The 19,780-nt window shown below is 49.2% G+C and overlaps 3 protein-coding genes across 3 annotated transcripts; 2 read left to right on the top strand and 1 right to left on the bottom strand.

Annotated features, from left to right (window-relative positions):
* Nucleotides 1-140: 140 nt before the first annotated feature.
* On the bottom strand, nucleotides 141-2,072 carry LOC124470495 (proteasome maturation protein). The gene is made up of 6 exons (XM_047024412.1): nucleotides 1,981-2,072; nucleotides 1,593-1,693; nucleotides 1,244-1,304; nucleotides 1,055-1,156; nucleotides 763-856; nucleotides 141-416 (listed from the first exon to the last, which is right to left on the bottom strand). Exons 1-6 carry the CDS (start codon nucleotides 1,981-1,983, stop codon nucleotides 349-351), a joined length of 429 nt encoding a protein of 142 aa, XP_046880368.1. The 5' UTR covers nucleotides 1,984-2,072; the 3' UTR covers nucleotides 141-348.
* A 3-nt stretch (nucleotides 2,073-2,075) lies between these two features.
* On the top strand, nucleotides 2,076-8,268 carry LOC124470423 (ankyrin repeat and SAM domain-containing protein 6-like). Its single transcript, XM_047024295.1, is given in 19 exon segments — nucleotides 2,076-2,740; nucleotides 2,982-3,197; nucleotides 3,293-3,509; nucleotides 3,629-3,779; nucleotides 4,029-4,073; nucleotides 4,173-4,377; nucleotides 4,573-4,679; nucleotides 4,910-5,028; nucleotides 5,030-5,062; nucleotides 5,228-5,474; nucleotides 5,561-5,610; nucleotides 5,805-6,008; nucleotides 6,219-6,390; nucleotides 6,479-6,726; nucleotides 6,874-7,060; nucleotides 7,160-7,227; nucleotides 7,472-7,588; nucleotides 7,697-7,793; nucleotides 7,908-8,268. Coding segments are annotated over 19 exon segments (2,868 nt in total). The 5' UTR covers nucleotides 2,076-2,405; the 3' UTR covers nucleotides 7,958-8,268.
* Nucleotides 8,269-8,722: 454 nt separating this feature from the next.
* sugct (succinyl-CoA:glutarate-CoA transferase) lies at nucleotides 8,723-19,020 on the top strand. Its single transcript, XM_047024388.1, has 11 exons — nucleotides 8,723-8,882; nucleotides 9,407-9,455; nucleotides 9,571-9,644; nucleotides 9,750-9,835; nucleotides 10,040-10,090; nucleotides 10,258-10,378; nucleotides 13,433-13,524; nucleotides 13,667-13,810; nucleotides 17,270-17,365; nucleotides 18,224-18,452; nucleotides 18,961-19,020. Exons 1-10 carry the CDS (start codon nucleotides 8,753-8,755, stop codon nucleotides 18,224-18,226), a joined length of 846 nt encoding a protein of 281 aa, XP_046880344.1. The 5' UTR covers nucleotides 8,723-8,752; the 3' UTR covers nucleotides 18,227-18,452; nucleotides 18,961-19,020.
* The last annotated feature ends 760 nt before the right edge of the window (nucleotides 19,021-19,780 follow it).

Raw genomic sequence — 19,780 nt, 5'->3', positions numbered from 1 at the left:
AACTGTTATCCAGTCCATCAGTATTCTTGTATATAATAAGGTCAGAGAGCTCCACTTGGCATGGCTGCTGAATGATAGCAATTAAGTGAATTGTTCTGGAGACAAAAACGTTGTTTGATAAATATAAACCAGCCCCATCATGACAGAGCTATAACAGTATTTATTAGAAACACAGAAATCCAACCATACAAAATGTATTGTCACTAGGACTTGAAGGGATCCATATCCATCCTAATCTCCATCCGAGCAGACAGCATCACTGACAATAGGTAGGATGGAGATAAGCGGATACAGACAGAGCCCGGTGGCCAGGGAGGAGGGTGGGGGGCAGGTTTGGGTAAAACCCCCTCACATAAATCCCAGTTTGTACTCCACCATCATGTGAGGCTCCCCCATCACCTCACTCTGGGAGGGATCTGCAGAGATAACAACATGGAGGTTCAAAATAAATAAAAAGCGTCTGCTAAAGGCATCTGCTAAATGAATACATGTAAATGTTCAGGCTAAGCTAGTTTCACAGCAGATGATGATGGGTGGGGGGGGGGGGGGGATTGTGGTACTGAAGCACCCAACTTGGTTTAAAAAGTTCAAGGTCTCGCTAAAGGTCTCTCTAATCCTGTTAATGTATCCCGTAAAGAGCCTCTAAATTAAACTTTCTCCTGCAAAACTGTCCAACCCAATACAACGGAAGAACACACTGCACTACAGAGGAGATGCATGGTGTGAAAAGGTGTGTAAAGTGTACAGGAGTGTGATCCTCACCACAGAGGATGTCTTCAAAGCCGATGCTCTCATCGTTGCCTCTGAGGGTGTCCAACGCCAGGTTAGAACTCTGCAGGAAAGGAAGCCTCTGGATCTGGAGAGGCCCAATGACAGAGGAGTGGGGTTAGGTGGAGGAATGGGGATAGGTGGAGGAATGGGGATAGGTGGAGGAATGGGGATGAGCATGGAAAGAGACACAGGTGGAGAAATTAATAGAAAAATCTTAATGATAGAACATGTCTTCATAATTGTGAGTGTGTGTGTATGTGTGTACGTGGGTGTGTGTGTTTACCTGGCGGGCTGCCCTGTACTCCATCTGCAGTTTGAGGGGAGCGTGGAGACCCTGGATGTTTCGCAGGGTTGAGAAGTTCATCTTGTCCTGGTTCAGCTGGAACTACACAGGAAATAACAACACAATCATCACCAACAACACTCTCAGTACCAGAAGGCCTAATCCCACACAAGAGAGAGGAACACTCACATTCTTCTCTGACAGCTCCAACACATGGCTGGGAAGTAGTTCATTCTTCACACTGCTGAACCTGTGTGGCAGAAGAGAGAGGCCAAAATAACAGGGATGGACCAGTTAAAGTAACATATGTTAAGGTTTGACAATAGATGGTGATGTTTTGTCTTTGGTTCTTGTAAAGCACTTTAATATTTGACTTATTCCAGGCAGTAATATCGCAGACGTACAATGTGTTACAGAAACACAACTTTCACCTTATTAAGCAACTACAATATAAACACATAGGACAATTTTTTTGGTAGAGATGTAGACCGATTCGTTCAATAGCTAGCTAGTATAAATAAAAGCTTTTCTCTCTCACCCGCTCCTTAGTGTGTCCTGCACACCGTACGCGCCGGCCTGTGGGCACAAGCCCGTCACTGGCACACTGTCTTTTAGCTGTGAACGGAATCCTCTGGTATTCTGTTGAGAATTAACATCATTAGAATCTAAAAAGCCATAGACAACTAGACCATGCTACTAGCATTTAAGCATCCCAATGCACGGGAGCTAGCCAAACCCTGCTAGCTAGCGTTAGCTAGCTTGTTTCGAGTGACTAATCAGATTCATACAATAAGGCAAATAGCGCTTAAACGTCCAGGTAATCTACTAGCACGCGCTAAAATATGTCTATAGACATTTCATTGCGTAAAAAGAAACATATTTGAATGTTATTTTTTATTACTGAAGATAATATTCTGCTACTTTACCATTTTGTCGTTCAGTTGATTCCACTTTCTTTTCTAGAAACTTCAACGTCCGGTTCGGTCTCGTATTTTAGACGCAACTTCCTGGTTAGAATAGTGTACGTTCGATTATGAATACAAGGGCCACTCTCCAGCACGTCATTGACGACTTCTAACTTCACATCGTCTGTCCCAGACAGTTTGAAGATTGGATGACATCGGGGCGAACATGGATTACTTCAGCAACCAAAAGTTACAAATTGTGTAGATTTTTTTTCAACTCGATTTAGGTAGTGCAGGCTTGACAGGCATATAATTCCCTTTGATGAGAAAAGTTAAGATTTATCTCACTTTCGTGCGTCATGATTTCCAAACACGGCCATCGATAGACTGAGAAAAGAGGGGAAAAAGTTTTCGGACAAAATAGTTAAAGATTAGAATTACTTGAGATGAATTTTGGCGTTCCTGCAAACTCTTTGCTTCTATTCCGTGCCTGCGATGAAGGAGACTATGAGACTGCCCGGGGGGTTCTGGAACCGGGAGCGAAGGAGTCGGGGCGGCAGAGCAGGCTGCGGTCAGAAGTGGGATCCGAGTGCAACGTTGTGGACGTCACCCGCGGTATCTCCCTGGTGCCCGTGGATAGCACCGACGAACAGAGCAACACAGCGCTTCAGTTTGCCTCCGCGAGCGGACACGAGAACCTGGTTCGGTTTCTTCTGAGGAAAGGGGCTTCGGTAGACAGTCGGAACAACTACGGCTGGACCCCGCTTATGCAGGCTGCAAGGTGTGTCTACCTTTTCACCGGTTAATGTCATCAATGTCAATGTTTACATGTTACAAATAGGCATGTTTCTGCTGTAAATGTATTACACACGCACACACAAACACTGCTAAAGCACAGTGCCAAAGTGTACTAAAGTGGTAAACAGAACCTTCTCTCAGCCCAGTGTTTCCAGGAGAGTTGGCCTGGCTGTGTTTCCTGTCCTCGGACACTTACCTTCCTGTTTCTTTCCCTGTTCTACCAGGTTTGGTCACCTGAGCGTTGCCCACATCCTGTTAGAGAACGGTGCAGAGGTCAACGGCAGAAACCGCCTCGGCGCCAGCGTTCTGTCCATGGCGGCCCGCGGAGGCCACACCCACGTGGCCAAGCTCCTCCTCGAGGGTGGAGCCTATGTTGACGACTATGACCACCTGGCCATGGTCGATGATGTCTCCAATGGCAACAACAACAACAGCTGCAGGTAGATCACACCTGGGTTCCAGCGTGGAAATAAATGTTTAGACGTGCATTTCATTTGAACCCACCCTCCCCTCTTTGTCTTCTTCTTTTCAACAGTGATGACGGGTTTGTGGCGAGCGAGGGATGTGGTCTTGAAGGGGGCATCGGTGGGGGAGGGGGGCGAGAGTTCATGGACGTCACAGCGCTCCTGGTGGCCTCGCTGCAGGGACAGGAGCCAATGGTCCGTCTGCTGATGGAGTGGGGGTCGGAGGTCAACTTCTCCCAGAAGACCACGGGCTGGGGAGCACTTATGCTAGCCACGCTCAGCGGGAAGGTGCTTGTTGATTTAGTTTATTTAGTAGTTTGTCTTGGTTGGATAAGGTTATTTATTTGACTGAGACCCACTTGCTGAGACCCATCCTACCTCTTTTGCTTGACTGGACTCTACCTTAGGTGAGCGTGGCCCAGCAGTTGGTTGAGCGAGGGGCAGACCCAGACCAGACCAATGTCCTATCAAAGACGGCATTTGAGCTGGCACTGCAACTGAAACAGAAAGAGGTGAAGAACTATCTGGACTCCATCACCACCGTACGACCCCAAACTGGTAGGTGAAGAGAGAGAGGGATGCCACAACTTAGCTCTGCACAACTCTCCCTTGTGTGGGTGTGTCTGTCTGACTCTGTCTGACTGTCTGTCTGTCTGTCTGATTCTGTCTGTCTGACTCTGTCTGTCTGACACTCTGGCTGTCTGACTGTCTGTCTGACTCTGTCTGTCTGTCTGACTCTGTCTGTCTGTCTGACTCTGTCTGACTCTGTCTGTCTGACTGCCTGTCTGACTCTGTCTGTCACTCCAGATGATGAGAAGAGACGTCCTGATGTGTTCAGTGCTCTGAAGCTGGGTGAGTTTCACTCCAACACAGCCTCTGGTCTCTGACTGTCACTGTATTATCGGGGTAATAAGGTCCTTTGCTTTGTAAAACCGTATGTGTGTGTGGCAGGTAACTCCCAGCTGGTGAAAGAAATCCTAGAGGAGGATCCCACCCAGGTGAATATAGCCAATCAGGATGGAGCATCTCCTCTGATGATGGCATCCGTGAGCGGCCAATTAGAGGTGGTCCAGCTGCTAGTGGAGAAGAACGCCGACATAGACAAGCAAGATGGGGTCCATGGTTGGACGGCCCTGATGCAAGCCACGTACCATGGGTAGGCTGCCCTCTACAGGACTGCTGTTGTACTTTCTGGACACTTTTTTATCAATCATGCATGGATACTGTAAAAAGATATATCAATTGAATTACTGTTTGTCCCTTATTTGACAATTTATATTGTCCTGTGTCATATCTCCTGTGACGTTTGACCCTGTGACCTTCTGACACTGTGACATGGTGCATGCCGCAGGAACAAGGATGTGGTGAAGTACCTTCTTAGCCAGAAAGCAGACTTCAACCTGAAAGCCAAGAACGGATACACAGCCTTCGACCTGGTCATGCTGCTCAACGACCCAGGTATGTTTCCACCTGTCCAGTTAACCCTAACCCTCTCTTTAACTCCCTCCACTCATCCCTCCACTCATCCCTCCCTCCCTCCCTCCCTCCCTCCCTCCCTCCCTCCCTCCCTCCCTCCCTCCCTCCCTCCCTCCCTCCCTCCCTCCCTCCCTCCCTCCCTCCCTCCCTCCCTCCCTCCCTCCCTCCCTCCCTCCCTCCCTCCCTCCCTCCCTCCCTCCCTCCCTCCCCAGACACAGAGCTGGTGCGCCTGCTTGCCTCAGTATGTATGCTGGTGGACAAGGACAAGGCTAAGGCCAAAGGACGACCACGCCTCACACGGTCCCAGAGCCGCCATTCCCTCAGCACCCTTCCCGCTGCCCCCAGACGACAGGGGGGGACTCAAGGTAACCCTAACCTAGATGAAAAGGTGTCATCCTGATGTCATCACGCTGTGCTAGCACAGTCGATACCTGAATAGACAGTGATGAGAGAAGTCATAATTGTGCCTTTCCCTTTCGGCTCAATGTATCACCTGACTCATGTCCACTTATTTTCTACTTCCTGGTTAGTCCTGGTGGAACAGGATGTCCAACAGGTTCCGCCGTTTGAAACTGACCCATACACTGAGACACGGTCTCTCGTCCAATCGGCTTGCTCCATTCCCTGACGCAGACGCTTCGCTGGACGCCACCATGAAGGCAGACAGGAAGTCAGACAGGAAGTGTGTTGTTGCTAACGGAACAGCGATGGCGCCTACTGCTGCCGTGGGGGGCAACGACATCAGCACAGCCTGGACGGCCAAAAGCAAGGATAGTGGTGAGAGGAGCAGACCTGTGTGTTTGTGTATGTGTGTACGTGTGTACTCCAAACTCAACCCTGGTCTATGATTCTGTATGCTCCAGGTCTGGGCAGAACGGCCTCTGAAAAGAACGACACTCTTATTTTCACCATGGTAGGATGAGGGGGGTTTTCCTTGGAGAAGTCCTGTAGCTTTTACTAAATATTTACATTATTCATCTGCAAATTGTCTTACCTCTCTCTAATACCTTCTCCCTCCCTCCCTCCCTCCCTCCCTCCCTCCCTCCCTCCCTCCCTCCCTCCCTCCCTCCCTCCCTCCCTCCCTCCCTCCCTCCCTCCCTCCCCCAGTTAAGAAGCAGGGCCCCCCTGACTCGGCTGCCCAATGACAAGCTGAAGGCGGTGATCCCCCCCTTCCTGCCCCCCTCCAACTTCGAGCCCTGGAACTCAGACCGCTCGCGGGTCCTGAAGGGAGGCAGGAGCGATGCCTCTCGTCTCAGCATGCCAGCCAGGCCCGGCAAGGCCTCCTTCAACAGTGGTGGCAGCTCCGACATAGTGAGTGTCTTGTGGGGAGGTTTGAGTACAGTAGAGCTGGTCGTCAAAGAAGCGCTTTGTCCCAAAAGCCATGGTGTTGTAATCCCAGTAACTGTGTCTTTACTGGACTGTGGATCCGTATCTCGATATGAGGCCCTGGTCAGGTAGAGGTCAGGGTACTGTACAGAACAGACTAGAAGGATCAGCCTGGGTTCTGTTGTGGTTCCTCAGACTTCCATCAGCCGTGTGGTGAACAGGTCCATCAAGTTCCCCAGCATCTCCAAAGGCCCGTCCTCCTCCTCCCCCTCCAACTCTGGCCACTACCACTCCCCTCACTCCTCAGGGGGCTCCAACGGGCTGGCGGGGGTCAACCGCCATGGGTCTGACTCACACAACCGCTCAGGTACACACACACACACTGTCCCTCTATCATAAAAAGTTTTGAGTCTGAACACCATGAAAACAACCGGTATCTTCACCTCCATCCATAGGGGGGAGTGCAGACAGCGTACTCTCTCAGATTGCTGCCCAGAGGAAGAGAGCAGCTGGATTGCTGGATCCCAAGACTCAGACATCGGAAATGGCTGGCCAGAATCCTGGTCCTGGTCCTTGCTGTACTCCTGGTCCTAGCCAGGCCCAGGCCCAGGCTCCTGTTCCAGGCCCCAGCATGGCTGAGCTCAGCCTGCCTGATGTCCACAGCACCCCCAGCCTGGTGGCCAATGACGTCCACTCCAGACGAGTCAGAGAACACTGCTACACACGACCTAGTTCTAGAACACATCAATGGCATTCTTTCTTGACGAGTTAAAAGTTAAATCAGAACTCGGCTTATGTAAAATGTCTTAAAGAGATCATGAAGTCTTAAAGAGTTTCATCTTTCTTTCAGAAGATGGATCTGAAGAAGAGGCCTCAATCTGGGAATTCCTCCACATCTAAGAGCACCTCCCCCACGCTCACTCCCTCTCCATCCCCCACCCCCAAACCCCCGGTGGGCGACTCCCTCTCCTCCGCCTCCTCCCACCCTCGCTCCAAGAGCAGTGGAGGCTCCAGCAGTGGCACCATCACCGATGAAGGTCAGACAGAGGGAGAGATGATGGATGGATGAGTGAGGAAGAGAGGGATGGATGGATGAGTGAAGAAGGGACCTGACTGTCTACATTCTGTTTCCACAGATGAGCTGTCCAGCATCCTGAAGAAACTCTCTCTGGAAAAGTACCAGCCCATATTTGAGGAACAGGAGGTAAGTCACGCAACAAGCATGTATGAACATAAATAAAACATTCATTCAAAACACGACACTACATACACCTTCTGGTCCTGTCTACTCATGATGTTTGCCCCTTTCTCTCTCTGTCTCCTCCCCCCTACCTCCCTCTTTCTCTCTCTGTCTCCTCCCCCCTACCTCCCTCTTTCTCTCCCTGTCTCTTCCCCCCTACCTCCCTCTTTCTCTCTCTGTCTCTCCTCCCCCCTCCCTCCTTCTCCAGGTGGACATGGAGGCCTTCCTGACCCTGACCGATGGGGACCTGAAGGAGCTGGGCATCAAGACTGATGGCCCCCGGCAGCAGATACTGGCAGCCATCTCTGAACTCAACGCTGGCAAGGTAAGGTCGCTCTCGCTCTCTCGCTCACACACAAATACTTTATTAGCATAATAAGCAAACAGAAACCTTGCAATTTAAACAATAACAAAACAATGTGTGTGTGTGCAGGGCAGAGAGAGGCAGATCCTACAGGAGACCATCCATAACTTCCAGTCTTCATTTGGCAGCAGTGCCAGCAACCCCAGACCTCCTGGACATCCACGCTGTATGTCCCATCTTTCCTCTCCTATGTGCTCATCTTCTGTAAATGGAATTTGAAGATGTATTATCTACAATTGATTAATTGGGTCTAACTTCTTTCTTCCTTGCCCCTTCCCAGCTCCTACTGGCTGGGTCAGACACCAGGTCAGATCCTCCAACAAAAGGTAGCGGTTACACCCCCAGCTACTGTTGGTCAACTAATCACAGACCCGGACCCTGAAGGTCAGAGGTCTCTTTCGGGGCCAGGGGCTGACCCTCGCCTCATGCCCCTCCTGGACGCAAGTGCCCCAGAGCACCCCTAGTGGTGTGGGAGGACACTGCAGCAGAGGACAGACAGATATGTGTGGCCATCTTTGTTCAGATGGAGAGAGGAGGGAAATGAGGTGTTTGGGAACAGAGAAGTGGAGATGAGACAGGTTAAGGAAGACTGAGAAGGGGAAAAGCAAGATAGTGAGAGTCAAGAAGGGGAGGGTCAAGAAGGGGAGGGAGGGAGGGAGGGAGGGAGGGAGGGAGGGAGGGAGGGAGGGAGGGAGGGAGGGAGGGAGGGAGGGAGGAAGGGAGGGAGGGAGGGAGGGAGGGAGGGAGGAAGAGAGGGAGGGAGGAATTTCAGCTACACTCTTGAATGAAGTGTGTCTATTGTGAATTATGTCTTTTAATTTCTTTCATTCTTTCATTCCATGTTCCTGAACTGATTTTTGTTTCTGCTAGTCTAATAAATTTGACTGGTTGCTGTATCTTCAGTAAATAAATTGATGAAATTTGTATTTTCCTTTCATGTTTTTTTTAACAATGGTTTGTTCAAAGCATGTCAGATAAGGCTATGGGTTAGTGTAGTCACTTCATTCATCCGGCGAACGAAGTAAACCAAATCAAGCCGACCCATAGAGTCAAGGCGTATTGGACACATGCGCGTGCATTGCTGCATGCAAACGTCCTATCCGACTGCGCCTTAGAGATCAAATCATGTCTGGGACCTTCACGTTCTTTGGAATATGTTTACCTGCACTGAGATCAAGCGGGATAAAACGGGTTCTCTACCGGCATCATCAGACACGCATCAGTCTCAGACGACTGCTGTCCACCGCGCAGCCAGGTATCGCCTGGGTGGCAGTTTCCCCAAATCCCGACTTTAAATAGGCTACACGCAGTCACTGTCAGTTCACTACCCGATGAAACCACTCACTTTATTTTTTACAATAAACAATTACACCGTAGGGTTCATTGAAACTTTTAGCCGTATAAGTTATTATCTAAACTGTTGGGAGTGTGTGAATTAAATTGTTAATTACTTTAGAGAATGTAATAGATCACCATTACGCTGCATTACAATGCTTGATCCCAAAAGTTCAGTGTAAGTAACTGTGCTTCTTTAGCCTGTTGGGATGACAAACATTGGTAAACATTATACTGGAGCGATAGGTTCACCTCGGCACAGCAAAAAGTTATCCTGTGCGATATATAGCCAACTATGATCAGTTCCAGTGATATTATCAATTTCAAGTTGGAATGGAATGGCAACCCTTGTAGATCCAAAGGTTATAATGCAAGTAAAACATTATATGAGACTAGGTGGAGTCGTGCCCGCGGATGATATGACCCTGTCTCTCGCTGCCACAGGTGATGTCATCCGGCCGCTAGAGGGCACCAGAGTTCTAGACCTAACGAGGTAGGCTAGTTTGAGCACCGTCAATTCTGCTATAGAAATATAGCCTAAACGTAGCCCATTTATTTAGACATTGCTGATAAATGTGTGTCTGCCTATGTGCGTATGTTTTTCATAGGGTTCTGGCAGGTCCATTTGCCACCATGATACTGGGAGACCTTGGGGCTGAGATTATCAAAGTGGAGAGACCAGGTAGGCCAACCACAACTGGAGGGCGGACCTGTGAAAGAGTGGCTTCTTCTCTGCTGTCAGTACATCATCATTAACCTCACGTGCACGTCTGTGTGTGTGTCTAAGGTGCTGGGGATGACACCAGAGCGTGGGGACCCCCCTTTGTGGGAGAGGAGAGCGCATACTTCCTCAGTGTCAACAGAAACAAGAAGGTATCTGTCCTCTATCTCTTTTCCTTTCTCCTCCTCCTCTTCATCCAGCTCGGGATCTCTCCTTCTGTGAAGATGTGCCAGGCCAACATTTTCTTGAAGCTGTTGTTTGCCAGTTTGGCTGGTGAATCATTAAGCTGAATCTTGGACTTGATTATCCATTAAACTTAACCTTCATTCATCCATGTAACTGTTCTCTGCTCGTAGAGTGTAGCTGTGAACCTGAAAGATCCCAGAGGGGTCCAGATCATCTTGGAGGTAGGAGAGTACAGAGGGCCTACCTATGGTAGGACCAGGCCTGTATGTCACATGACTGGGGCCAACTTGGCCTACTCCTCGCCTAGGCAACTTGAAAACATTGTCTCACTTATATCCACATACCAAATCTATTGGAATAGACCCTATTTTTGATTGGCCCTTTTAAGCTTGCAGGTGTATGTGACGTGCTGGTGGAGAACTACCTTCCTGGAAAGCTGTGTGAGATGGGCCTAGGGTACGAGGACGTGAGCCGAACCAACCCCCAGCTAGTCTACTGCTCCATCTCAGGTAACCTGACCCCTAATCTCTGACCCGTGAACAGAGAGACCAACTCTCAAGAGGTCCTTGTTACCGGTTAGCTCAACGGCCACCAGAGGGACCCTGACACCATGGTGAACCCACGTGTAAACAGCACTCTGGTGTGTTTGTGGTACATCCACACAGCAGAGGTGTGTCTCTGCATTCCCTGTTTGTGGTCGCAGAAAGTTCTGAAATGAAAACACAAAGTCTTAATTTAACCCAGCCTCTTTGAAAGATGACAGGAACTGCTAGATTCCCATGCATTCTCCTTCCCTCCCCTCTCCTGTACTGTCCTCCCCCCCTGTAGAAAAGGGGGGTCTCACCCCCGAGGTCTCATTAAACCATAGCAGCAGGACAGTTAAATTATCCAGATTTATGACTCTCATGCCAGGATGGTTCATTTCCCTTCTCTCTGGTCCTGATGGAGACCGTTTCCCTGTCTGTGTCTGGAGTCATGGAATTGCTGCTACAAGGGCTGTGACCTCATATAACAGTGTGAGTTGCAGCGTTTGGCCTTGATGTGGGAGCTGAAATCTGTCAAGTGGTATGGATGCTAAAAGGGCTGTTTCATTTGGATGTTCTGTTTTGTGACTTTTGGCAGAGTTTCCTCTGCTGCTTTTAAGGACTGAGAGTTTAACAACAACTTCTGTCAGGACGGCACAGTGAAAATCTACTAGGAGACCTTTTGTTGACCTCTCAGTGCACGCACGCACGCACACACTTAAACACCCCGTAGTAAAACATTGCAATCAAGTGTGCAGGAAGCCAGTCCTCCTAGTTGACCCGAAGCGTATGTGTATGACAGTTTGACGGACACTTCAGTTCAGCTAATGAGCAAGCTTGATTTACTCCAACTGGGCTTCTCGCTGTGATGTCATAGCCTGATTTATGGCCTGCTGATTGGTTGATTGCGACTAACCTGGGGACCAATAGAATGACCTGGAGGCAGGTTGTATAAGTGGACCTGGTTTTCTCCCTCTCAGCAGGCAGTAATGTATGTACAGTAATGTGTGTTATATGACTGCTTATGTAAGCATTGGGATTCCCAGCGGAGGGTTGAATCTCTAGTCTGGCAGCCGTGCGTGAAAACCCTTTCAGACCTGATTAGCTGTAGGAGCTAAAGGCTACATCCTACTGCTCTGGGGAGTTGAACCTAACAGAGTGCACTGGTGTGTTCTATGGACCTCATATAATACGCTAATAGGTTAAGTAGACCTAATGTAATACGCTTATAGGTTAAATATATCTCATGTAAAATGGTAATGGATGAAATAGACTTAATGTAAAATGGTAGAGCCCGCTAGACAGGGGAAAAACTGTTACAGCCACAACTCTAGCTGGTTAACTGTATGATACAGTGTTGACCTGAGCTTACATGGACAGATAGAGAGAGCAAGGGAGGGACAGAAGGAGAGAGAGAGTGAGGGATGGAGAAAGACAGAACAAACGGGAGGATAGGAGGGAGGTAAAGATGGAGGGATTAAGGTTGGCAGGGACAGAATCAAGCTGTGAAGGAAGGGTGGTGAGACTAGGAGGGATTGATGGAGGAAAGGAGGGAGGGGAGGGAAGGGAAAGGAAAGGAGAAAAGGAGAGATGTAAAGGGATGGGGGGAAGAGGGAGGGAGAGAGATGGGGAAGGAGGAAGGGAGAGAGTGAGGGAGGTAGGGCTGGAGAGCAGATGATGTGAATAGTTGAGGTTAAGTGAGACGAAGTTTCACAAGTCATGAAACATTTTTTCTAATTTTATCTACAGCCAATTAAAGAGGATCCAAATGGCGTCTGAGAGAAAAGTTCATTGTGAACATGTGTCAGTCGTTAAAATACGTCCTAGAACGCTCTCCCTTCTTCCTGTGGGTTAGCAAATTCCTGTCTGGTTGTGGATTGTTGCAATAGGAGAATCTGATCTCCTGATGATCAGACATAGAAAGAGAGAGAACGAGAGGATGACGATGATGACGATGATGACCCTAACCCCACACATGGATCCATCCAGGATATGAACCTTCATCCTGAAGCAAAGTGTTTCAGCCCAGTGGGAAACCCCGGCCCTGCTGACAGGAACATGAGATCACTCAGCTCGTTGGTTTGTCAGGAGCTCAAAGTGATGTGTTGTGAGCGGGCGACACAGCCTCCTTGATCCTCAAAAGTCCATATCGTGAGTTCATATCGTGCTGATGCAGAAGGTGCAGGATAACTCTGGTTTGTGTGTGTTGGATGATCAGGTTAATAGTGTGTTTATGTTGTCAGAGGAGGCTCCATGTGCTGTGTGTGTTGTAATGATTCATGTGAAAGTGTTGACTGTGAGATAAAACATATCCAGTTGTCACACTAATCTAGCAGTAGGATTAGACCAGATTTTAAGTACGCAGACATACAAGCAGTCACACACATGCAGGCACACACACACACACACACACACACACACACACATGCACACCCACATGCTGTGCACATTAGTAAAGGTAGTTGCGTAACTGAACAGCACACTCTCCCTCTTAAGCATACAAATTTATGAAAGTCAAAACATGGTAGATATTGGATTCAGAGACTCTGTTAGATTGCTAATCTCTCCTGGATGAGGGCTGTTGGTTTGGTCTCAGGTTGTAATGTACAGGTGTTGTTCTACTAAATTCCAGTGAGCTCTATTTTATTCCCGGGATTTTAGCGAACATTTCTCAGAAAACGTGGCAGCGTGTAACTTTCTCGAGGAGCTGACTGGGTCGGTTCTGGGCAGGTCCACCTGCTTCCCACACAGGTTCTGATACAACGAACACAAACACTGGCATTTTTCTGTTTTCGCCTCTTAGAAGTACATCCTGGAGATCTCCATCTTCATTTAGAGCCTGGATTAAGTGGATTATCTTCCATATCCATTCTAGAACTGCAGGTCACAGAGTAGATCTAGGACTCTTGAAATGGGTTCATTCAGGAACACTCATGAAAACTCATATGAACCATGATTGAGGAGGACATCCTGACTGTACTGATCTTTACTATGTACATCTGTGTGTGTGTGTGTGTGTGTGTGTGTGTGTGTGTGTAGGATATGGACAGACAGGGCCCCAGTCCCAGAAGCCAGGGTATGACTCCATAGCATCTGCGGTGTCAGGGATGATGCACATAACAGGCCCAGAGGTGAGACATGGACCCAGCACATAGCTCACCTGAACATCCAGTAACCAACCAATCAGCCTGTTGGTCAGCCCCACAGCCTGTCAGTCAAACACACAGCAGTGACCCCAGTCCCATGATGCTCTCTGTCCTGCTGTGTTGCCAGGACGGCGAGCCCGTAAGGCCGGGTGTTGCCATGACAGACCTAGCCACGGGCCTCTACTGTCACGGAGCCATCATGGCAGCTTTGCTGCATCGACAGAAGACTGGAATGGGCACCCACATTGACTGTAACCTGGTCTCCACACAGGTCAGTCAGGTCGGGTTATCTCTTAGTGAGCCAGTCTGACACAGGCAGACAGACAGACAGACAGACAGACAGACAGACAGACAGACGGACAGACAGACAGGCATGCAGGCTGGCAGGCTGACAAACAGACAGACAGACAGCATTGTATAGGCCTGGAAGTCAGACAACCTCTCCTCCTCAAGTGTTTATAATCTGGTCCATGCTGCCCTGCAGAACTCCTCTAGAACAGAACATAGATAATCTAGCCGTGACTGTATAAACCTAGAAACTAGGCTGCTATGTGCGTGCGTCTATGTGTTTGTGTGTGTGTGTGTGTGTGTGTTAGTGTGGGTTCAACATTGTGGTATCAAGGTCTCCCTCAGCATGTTAGCAGATGTTTTCAGAACATCCTTTGCCTTGCTCACCACACATTTCATGTGATTGTCGTACCACAGTTACAAGATCCAAGTGTATGGTTCTGAAACATGCCTGAGAATTTGAGTTCCGTGAGCTGTTATTGACAAACTGGAATAAGAGAGAGGGAAGCAAGGAAAGACAAAAAGAGAAGAAATGGTTGAGAGCAATTTCTCCGCGTGGTTTAACGATTTGATTCAGTCAGCTTCTACTGTGTATCCCACATGTATCATGTACCTCACTGTGCTTCCTGCCCCTTCACTTTTATTCAACAACTGAAGAAACCCACTGAGCATAAAACTCCCAACAGAGTCCTATGGCTCCACATAGAGCTCTCTCAGTTCCATACGGGGTTGATTGGAACGTTGAACGGTTCTACCTGACTTGGAAAGGGTTCTTAATGGAACCTTATGGACCTAAAAAGAGTTCTGTGTATGTTCATCTGTCTGTCCTATCTGTCTTCTATCCATCCACCATCCATCTATCCATCCATCTTGTGGCTCTGGTGCATGCAACCACAGTCCATCAGGCAGGAATGCACTCTGGGAAGGTCTAGGGGAGGGGTGGATTGTGGGTAATATCTAGCAGCTTTTGGTAGGAACCGCGGCGTCCGCGACCCAAGAAACTCAAAACATCCAGGCAGCTTTGTCACAACCCTCACGACCCTACCCCCAACAACACACTGCATACCACCAGTCAACAAGATAGATGGCTGAATCCTGAAGCTAGTTTCGCAGCATAGGAGGGGTGAAGATGGAGTAATAAAGAAAGAAAACTAAGGAACATCCGTGACCACAACAAATGGACGAAAGGACAATTGCGCTATTGGAGTGGCCTTCCAAAACCACATCCCCAGAGAGAACAGGAAGCAACCAGCGGACATGCAGCCTGATTGGCTGGTTCCTCACAGATGGAACACTTAGAATTAGTAGGTTCCATTCTGACGGACTCCGATTGGGCCAAAGTGAAAGTTCACCAGAGAGAGAGAGAGAGAGAACAATACAAGACCACAGCACTGAGCCCTCACTGGCCCGCTGAGCCGAAGTCTCAGGCTGGGTTTCTACCACTGAACCATCTGGAACTACTGGTGTGACAAGTATCTGTGGCCAGAAAATAAGGAGAACACTCTGGGTCCTATCTGAGCACGGAGCAAGATACTGTCATTCATTCGACCTGGAGAGGGAGAGGGAGAGGGAGGGAGAGAGAGGGAAGAGAAAACAGTGCACTGTAGTTTGAATGTTTTGTTTCTGTTCATTTCTGTTATCTGAGTTTCCCCCTGAACCTCGACCCCACACGCCCCTATACATGCGAAGATAAGAACAAAGGAAAACAGAAAATGGAGGGAAAGAGAGAGAGAACAATGTCTCGTCGAAGCTGAAGGGAGGAAGAGAGTCTTAACTCTTCAGAGATGAAGAGCTGGAGGGGTGGCTGTCTCAGCCCAACCTTTATTAGTGAGGACATTGGTACATCTAGGACACCCAGGGTGTGTGTGTGTGTGTGTGTGTGTGTGTGTGTGTGTGTGTGTGTGAGAGTCAGATGAGTCCACATGTATTTGAGTTCTCAGTTCATGTGCGGACTTCTGAAGTTAAGACTCACCGTTTGTTCAACAGCCAGCTAGTTATTAACCTCACATGACCTCAGTACTCAAATATGATTTGGACTCATCTGACCTACACACACACACACACACACACACAGTGTAGCTAGCCAGCCAGTGACCAGCCGGCCAGACAGAAACCAGCAAGCCAGCTAGCCAGCCGACCAGAAAACAGCAACTGACCTAGATAGGGGGAGCAAGGGCCAGAGAGAAGCGAGGCTGTCAAAATGTTACGATGTGAGAGAGGATTAGAGTGGGACAGAGAAGGACATAAAGCAACCTCCAACAGCAACACTGTCAGTGGTGCTGCCCAGAGCCAGGCCAGAAGACTGGGCCCTGCCCGGCCCTTGCCCCAGACCCCGGGCCCCCAACACACACATCACAGCTACAGCCTGTCACCACAGACGGCAGGAGAGGAGAGAGAGGCGGCAGAGAGGCATAGCGGGACTGAAGGGTGGGAGAGAGGGAGAGAGGGAAATAGAGACTTGTAAACAGAGGTGTTCCTCACACTCCATTGCTTAGAGAGGAGGCGAAGCTGCTGGCGTCTGCACCGTCTGGCCTGGTCACCTCTGTCTGTCCTTACACACACACACACACACTCCTCCCCACCCTAATCCTTATGGAAGTGAACTGTGGTGGAACATAGGTGCTCTTCAGAGACTCCTTTCCTCCCTACGCTCCATCCCTTCATCGATTTTTCTCTGATACTCCATCATCCTTCCATCCTTTTATCTCAGCAGACGCGTCAGTGTGCCGACTGAGTCAACAGCCAGTCAGGGCGTGTTATTGTGTCAGCTGTCTGTCCTCAGAATCAGCTCGGCTGGGGGATCATAAAACAGTCTCTGACGAGCCTTCTCTAGGGGGCAGTAACCTCTCTCCGGGAGGCTGGGTACCTACAGGAGAAGACACCCTCACAGTCCACACCTAGCAGCCTCTGAAGGAACCCTGAATCATGACGCCTTCCGATAAATCACTGGATGCTGTCAAGGCTAACACACGGGAGACTGGAGAGCCTACTGGGTGTCTGAAGGGGAGCTGTTGGAGTTGGGGTGCATGGGAGGTGCACTCTCTGGTCTGGGTTTGGTTCATTTTCTGTTTGGTCTCAAAGCACAAAAGCCGTCATTTGAGATCCTAAATGATGGTTTACAGAGTTGGTGTATTTGGATTCAGAGACAGGACATATACAGTTACAGGACAGAAGATTAATTTGTGAATCGTTTCTGAGAATATGACGAGAAGGAGCGTGGTAGTTTGTTTTGAGAGGATGAGAAGGTAGGGGTGGGGGGAGCGATGGTTTTTAAGTTGAACCCTCCAAGCTGCAGGGTGGTTTGAACCTGCTAACAGCACACTGATTTAATGCTCTCTCTTCTCTGTCTCACCTTCTTTCACTCCCTCACTCCCGCTTCTATCATCAATCTCTTTCTTCCTCTCTTTGTCCCCCCCCCCCTCTCTCTATCTCTGTCTCTCAGGTGGCCTGTCTCACACACATAGCAGCCAACTACCTTAATGCTGGGAAGGAGGCCCGAAGATGGGGAACAGCCCACCAGAGTATCGTTCCTTATCAGGTACCTGAACCCCCTGCCTTTCTCCCCTCTCTCTCTCTCTCTCTCTCTCTCTCTCTCTCTCTCTCTCTCTCTCTCTCTCTCTCTCTCTCTCTCTCTCTCTCTCTCTCTCTTTCTCTCTCTCTCTCTCTCTCTTTCTCTCTCTCTCTCTCTCTCTCTCTCTCTCTCTCTCTCTCTCTCTCTTTCTCTCTTTCTCTCTCTCTTTCCCTCTGTCTGTCTTCTTCTCTCCTCTTTCTCTCTCAAGGTCAAAGGTCAAGGCCTCAGAGAGGACGGGTCAGAGCTTCGGTCGAGTGTGTTGATCATGAGCTGGTCTGTGTCCCAGTTTCTCTCACTGTCTATAGTGTGGGAACCACACAGGTAGACAGCCAGACGTGTGTGTGTTGTGAAAGATGGCGGTTCTGCTCCGATACACTGGGATGCTCTTCTCTGGTGAGGTAGCTGGTTAGTGGGGGAGAAGGGACAAGGGGGGGGGGAGAAGAGGGCCAGGAAGGGGAGGAAAAGGGGCGAGGGAGGAAAGATTTACAGCAAACCAGAGTCTGACTTCTTTTAATGACTTTTTTTTGGTTTGTGGTTGGGGAGTTTGTGTGCGCTTGTGTGTGTATGCATATGCGCTTTTGTGTGTGTGTGCGCGGTGTGTATGTGCGTGAGTGTGTGCGTGAGTGTGTGTGTGAGTGTTTGGCGGGCTTGGTCTCCTGCAGTTCTGGGTGCTATAAAGCTGTTCTCAGAAGGACTGCGGAGTTAACCCCTTGTTGGTGTGATTCCGTGTGTGTGTGTGTATGCGGATGAGATGTTCCATCCCGTACCCTATTTCCACATTATGGTTTGAAGAGAAGTTTGTCTTGTGCTTCTGTCATTCCTCAGTAATGAGTGAGAGGCTGAGGGCTGGAGGCTGGAAGCCCCATGCTCTGCTGGTGTTTTCCACCAGAGGATCAACGTTCAGCAGCTCTCTGAGTAACCAGCAGTCACCATACTCACTTATCAGGCCAAATATACTATAGACGACAAAGAAGGAACATAATGAGATAACCATGCATGTCGATCAGACCCTTCCCTCCAGGTCCTCCTCCACCTCGCCAGTGATCTGAAACAGGTCAGATTCCAATTAAGTTTAATTCATACTATCCAATATTCATGACATGTACCATGGCTTAATAGTCCTTCTGAATATTAATGTTGTCATGCTACGTAGATTCTGTTCCTGACTATTGGATCTGTAATGCAGACCGCGTGTGTGTATGTGTGTGTGTGTATGTGTGTGTGTATGTGTGTGTGTGTGTGTATGTGTGCGTGTATGTGTGTGTGTATGTGTGTGTGTGTGTGTGTGTGTTTGTGTATGTGTGTGTGTGTGTGTTGTGCGCGCGAGCGTGCGTGTGTGACAGCATGTGGCCGCCTGGCCTAGCCTCTGGTGTGCCACGTGAGAGAACACGAGTATGTGTTTATATCTGCCGTAAAGAGGAACGCTGGTTATTAGAAGATTTGACTGTTACCCTGTCCTACAACAGCTTGGCCCTGCTACTGTGTGGTCATGCTGTTCCTCATATGGTTACACACTGGAATACACACTTTATTAGTCTGTCTGTCTGTCTGCTCTGACGCAGGTGCTCTGCTCTCAACGAGAGGCACATGAAGGAAGACTCAGGCTCCATATGTGAGGAGGGATGAATGAAGGAAAGAGAGAAAGATGGAGAGAGAAAGGTGATATGTTAAGTAGAGATCTTTGGGATTTGGTCCAGAGAGAACTTAGTATTGGACAAAGAGAGCTCCCAGGCTCTCCTCCTCTCCTCTCCTCCCTGCAGTAGATCAGAACGACAAACCTCTCCACAGCAGTGTCTGATCTCAGTAATGGAATTCCACTACACCTCATTAGAGAGATTTATACCTCCGCCCAAGCAGAAAATAGATCCACAAACTCCAGCTCAGACTTGAGTGTTTTCACGTTGCTAATTTAGTTTCCAAAACCTTTTTGTGCGGGTGTGTGTGTGTGACATGTAGCTTCACTGGACACTTCACTCAGTACACAAGACCCAGCACTAGAGGTCAGGTCTACCCTATAGACTCAGATATAAGGTGGTTTTACATCTTGGGCGCCCGACGTACGCGCGGTGGACAAGAGTTCACCCGCACAATCGTTCGCGACGCTCCCTACGCTGAATACGGCAGAGTCACCGTGCGTGTGCGTGCGAGCGAGTAGACGGAGGCATTAAGACCGACGGCGTTTCCGTGGCTGCCGTCACACCTCCAGGTCCTTTAATCAAGAGTCTCATAAACCAACGGCAGACAGGAAGCGTCTGAGGAGCGGAGAATGCCGGGGTAACGCCTCCGTTCTCAATCCCACCACGTTCCTCGAATTAGGTCCGGTCTCGGGAACAAGGACCCAGCCTGATGGGCTTTCCGAATTGTCGGGTTTTCCACCGTCGT

Source organism: Hypomesus transpacificus, chromosome 8 (genome assembly GCF_021917145.1).
Source record: "Hypomesus transpacificus isolate Combined female chromosome 8, fHypTra1, whole genome shotgun sequence".
Lineage (NCBI taxonomy): Eukaryota > Metazoa > Chordata > Actinopteri > Osmeriformes > Osmeridae > Hypomesus > Hypomesus transpacificus.
Note: the sequence above shows the minus strand (reverse complement) of the source record. Positions and strands in the feature narration are given on the sequence as shown.

Excerpts from the sequence above, each read along its gene's own strand:
- LOC124470495 (XM_047024412.1), bottom strand. Across the intron at positions 1,305-1,592 it reads CAGGACACACTAAGGAGCGG|GTTCAGCAGTGTGAAGAATG; the intron begins GTGAGAGAGAAA and ends TCTGCCACACAG. Across the intron at positions 417-762 it reads CTTTGAAGACATCCTCTGTG|ATCCCTCCCAGAGTGAGGTG; the intron begins GTGAGGATCACA and ends TTATCTCTGCAG.
- sugct (XM_047024388.1), top strand. The coding sequence starts at position 8,753 with ATGTCTGGGACCTTCACGTTCTTTGGAATATGTTTACCTGCACTGAGA. Across the intron at positions 10,379-13,432 it reads AGTCTACTGCTCCATCTCAG|GATATGGACAGACAGGGCCC; the intron begins GTAACCTGACCC and ends GTGTGTGTGTAG. Across the intron at positions 13,811-17,269 it reads GTAACCTGGTCTCCACACAG|GTGGCCTGTCTCACACACAT; the intron begins GTCAGTCAGGTC and ends TCTGTCTCTCAG.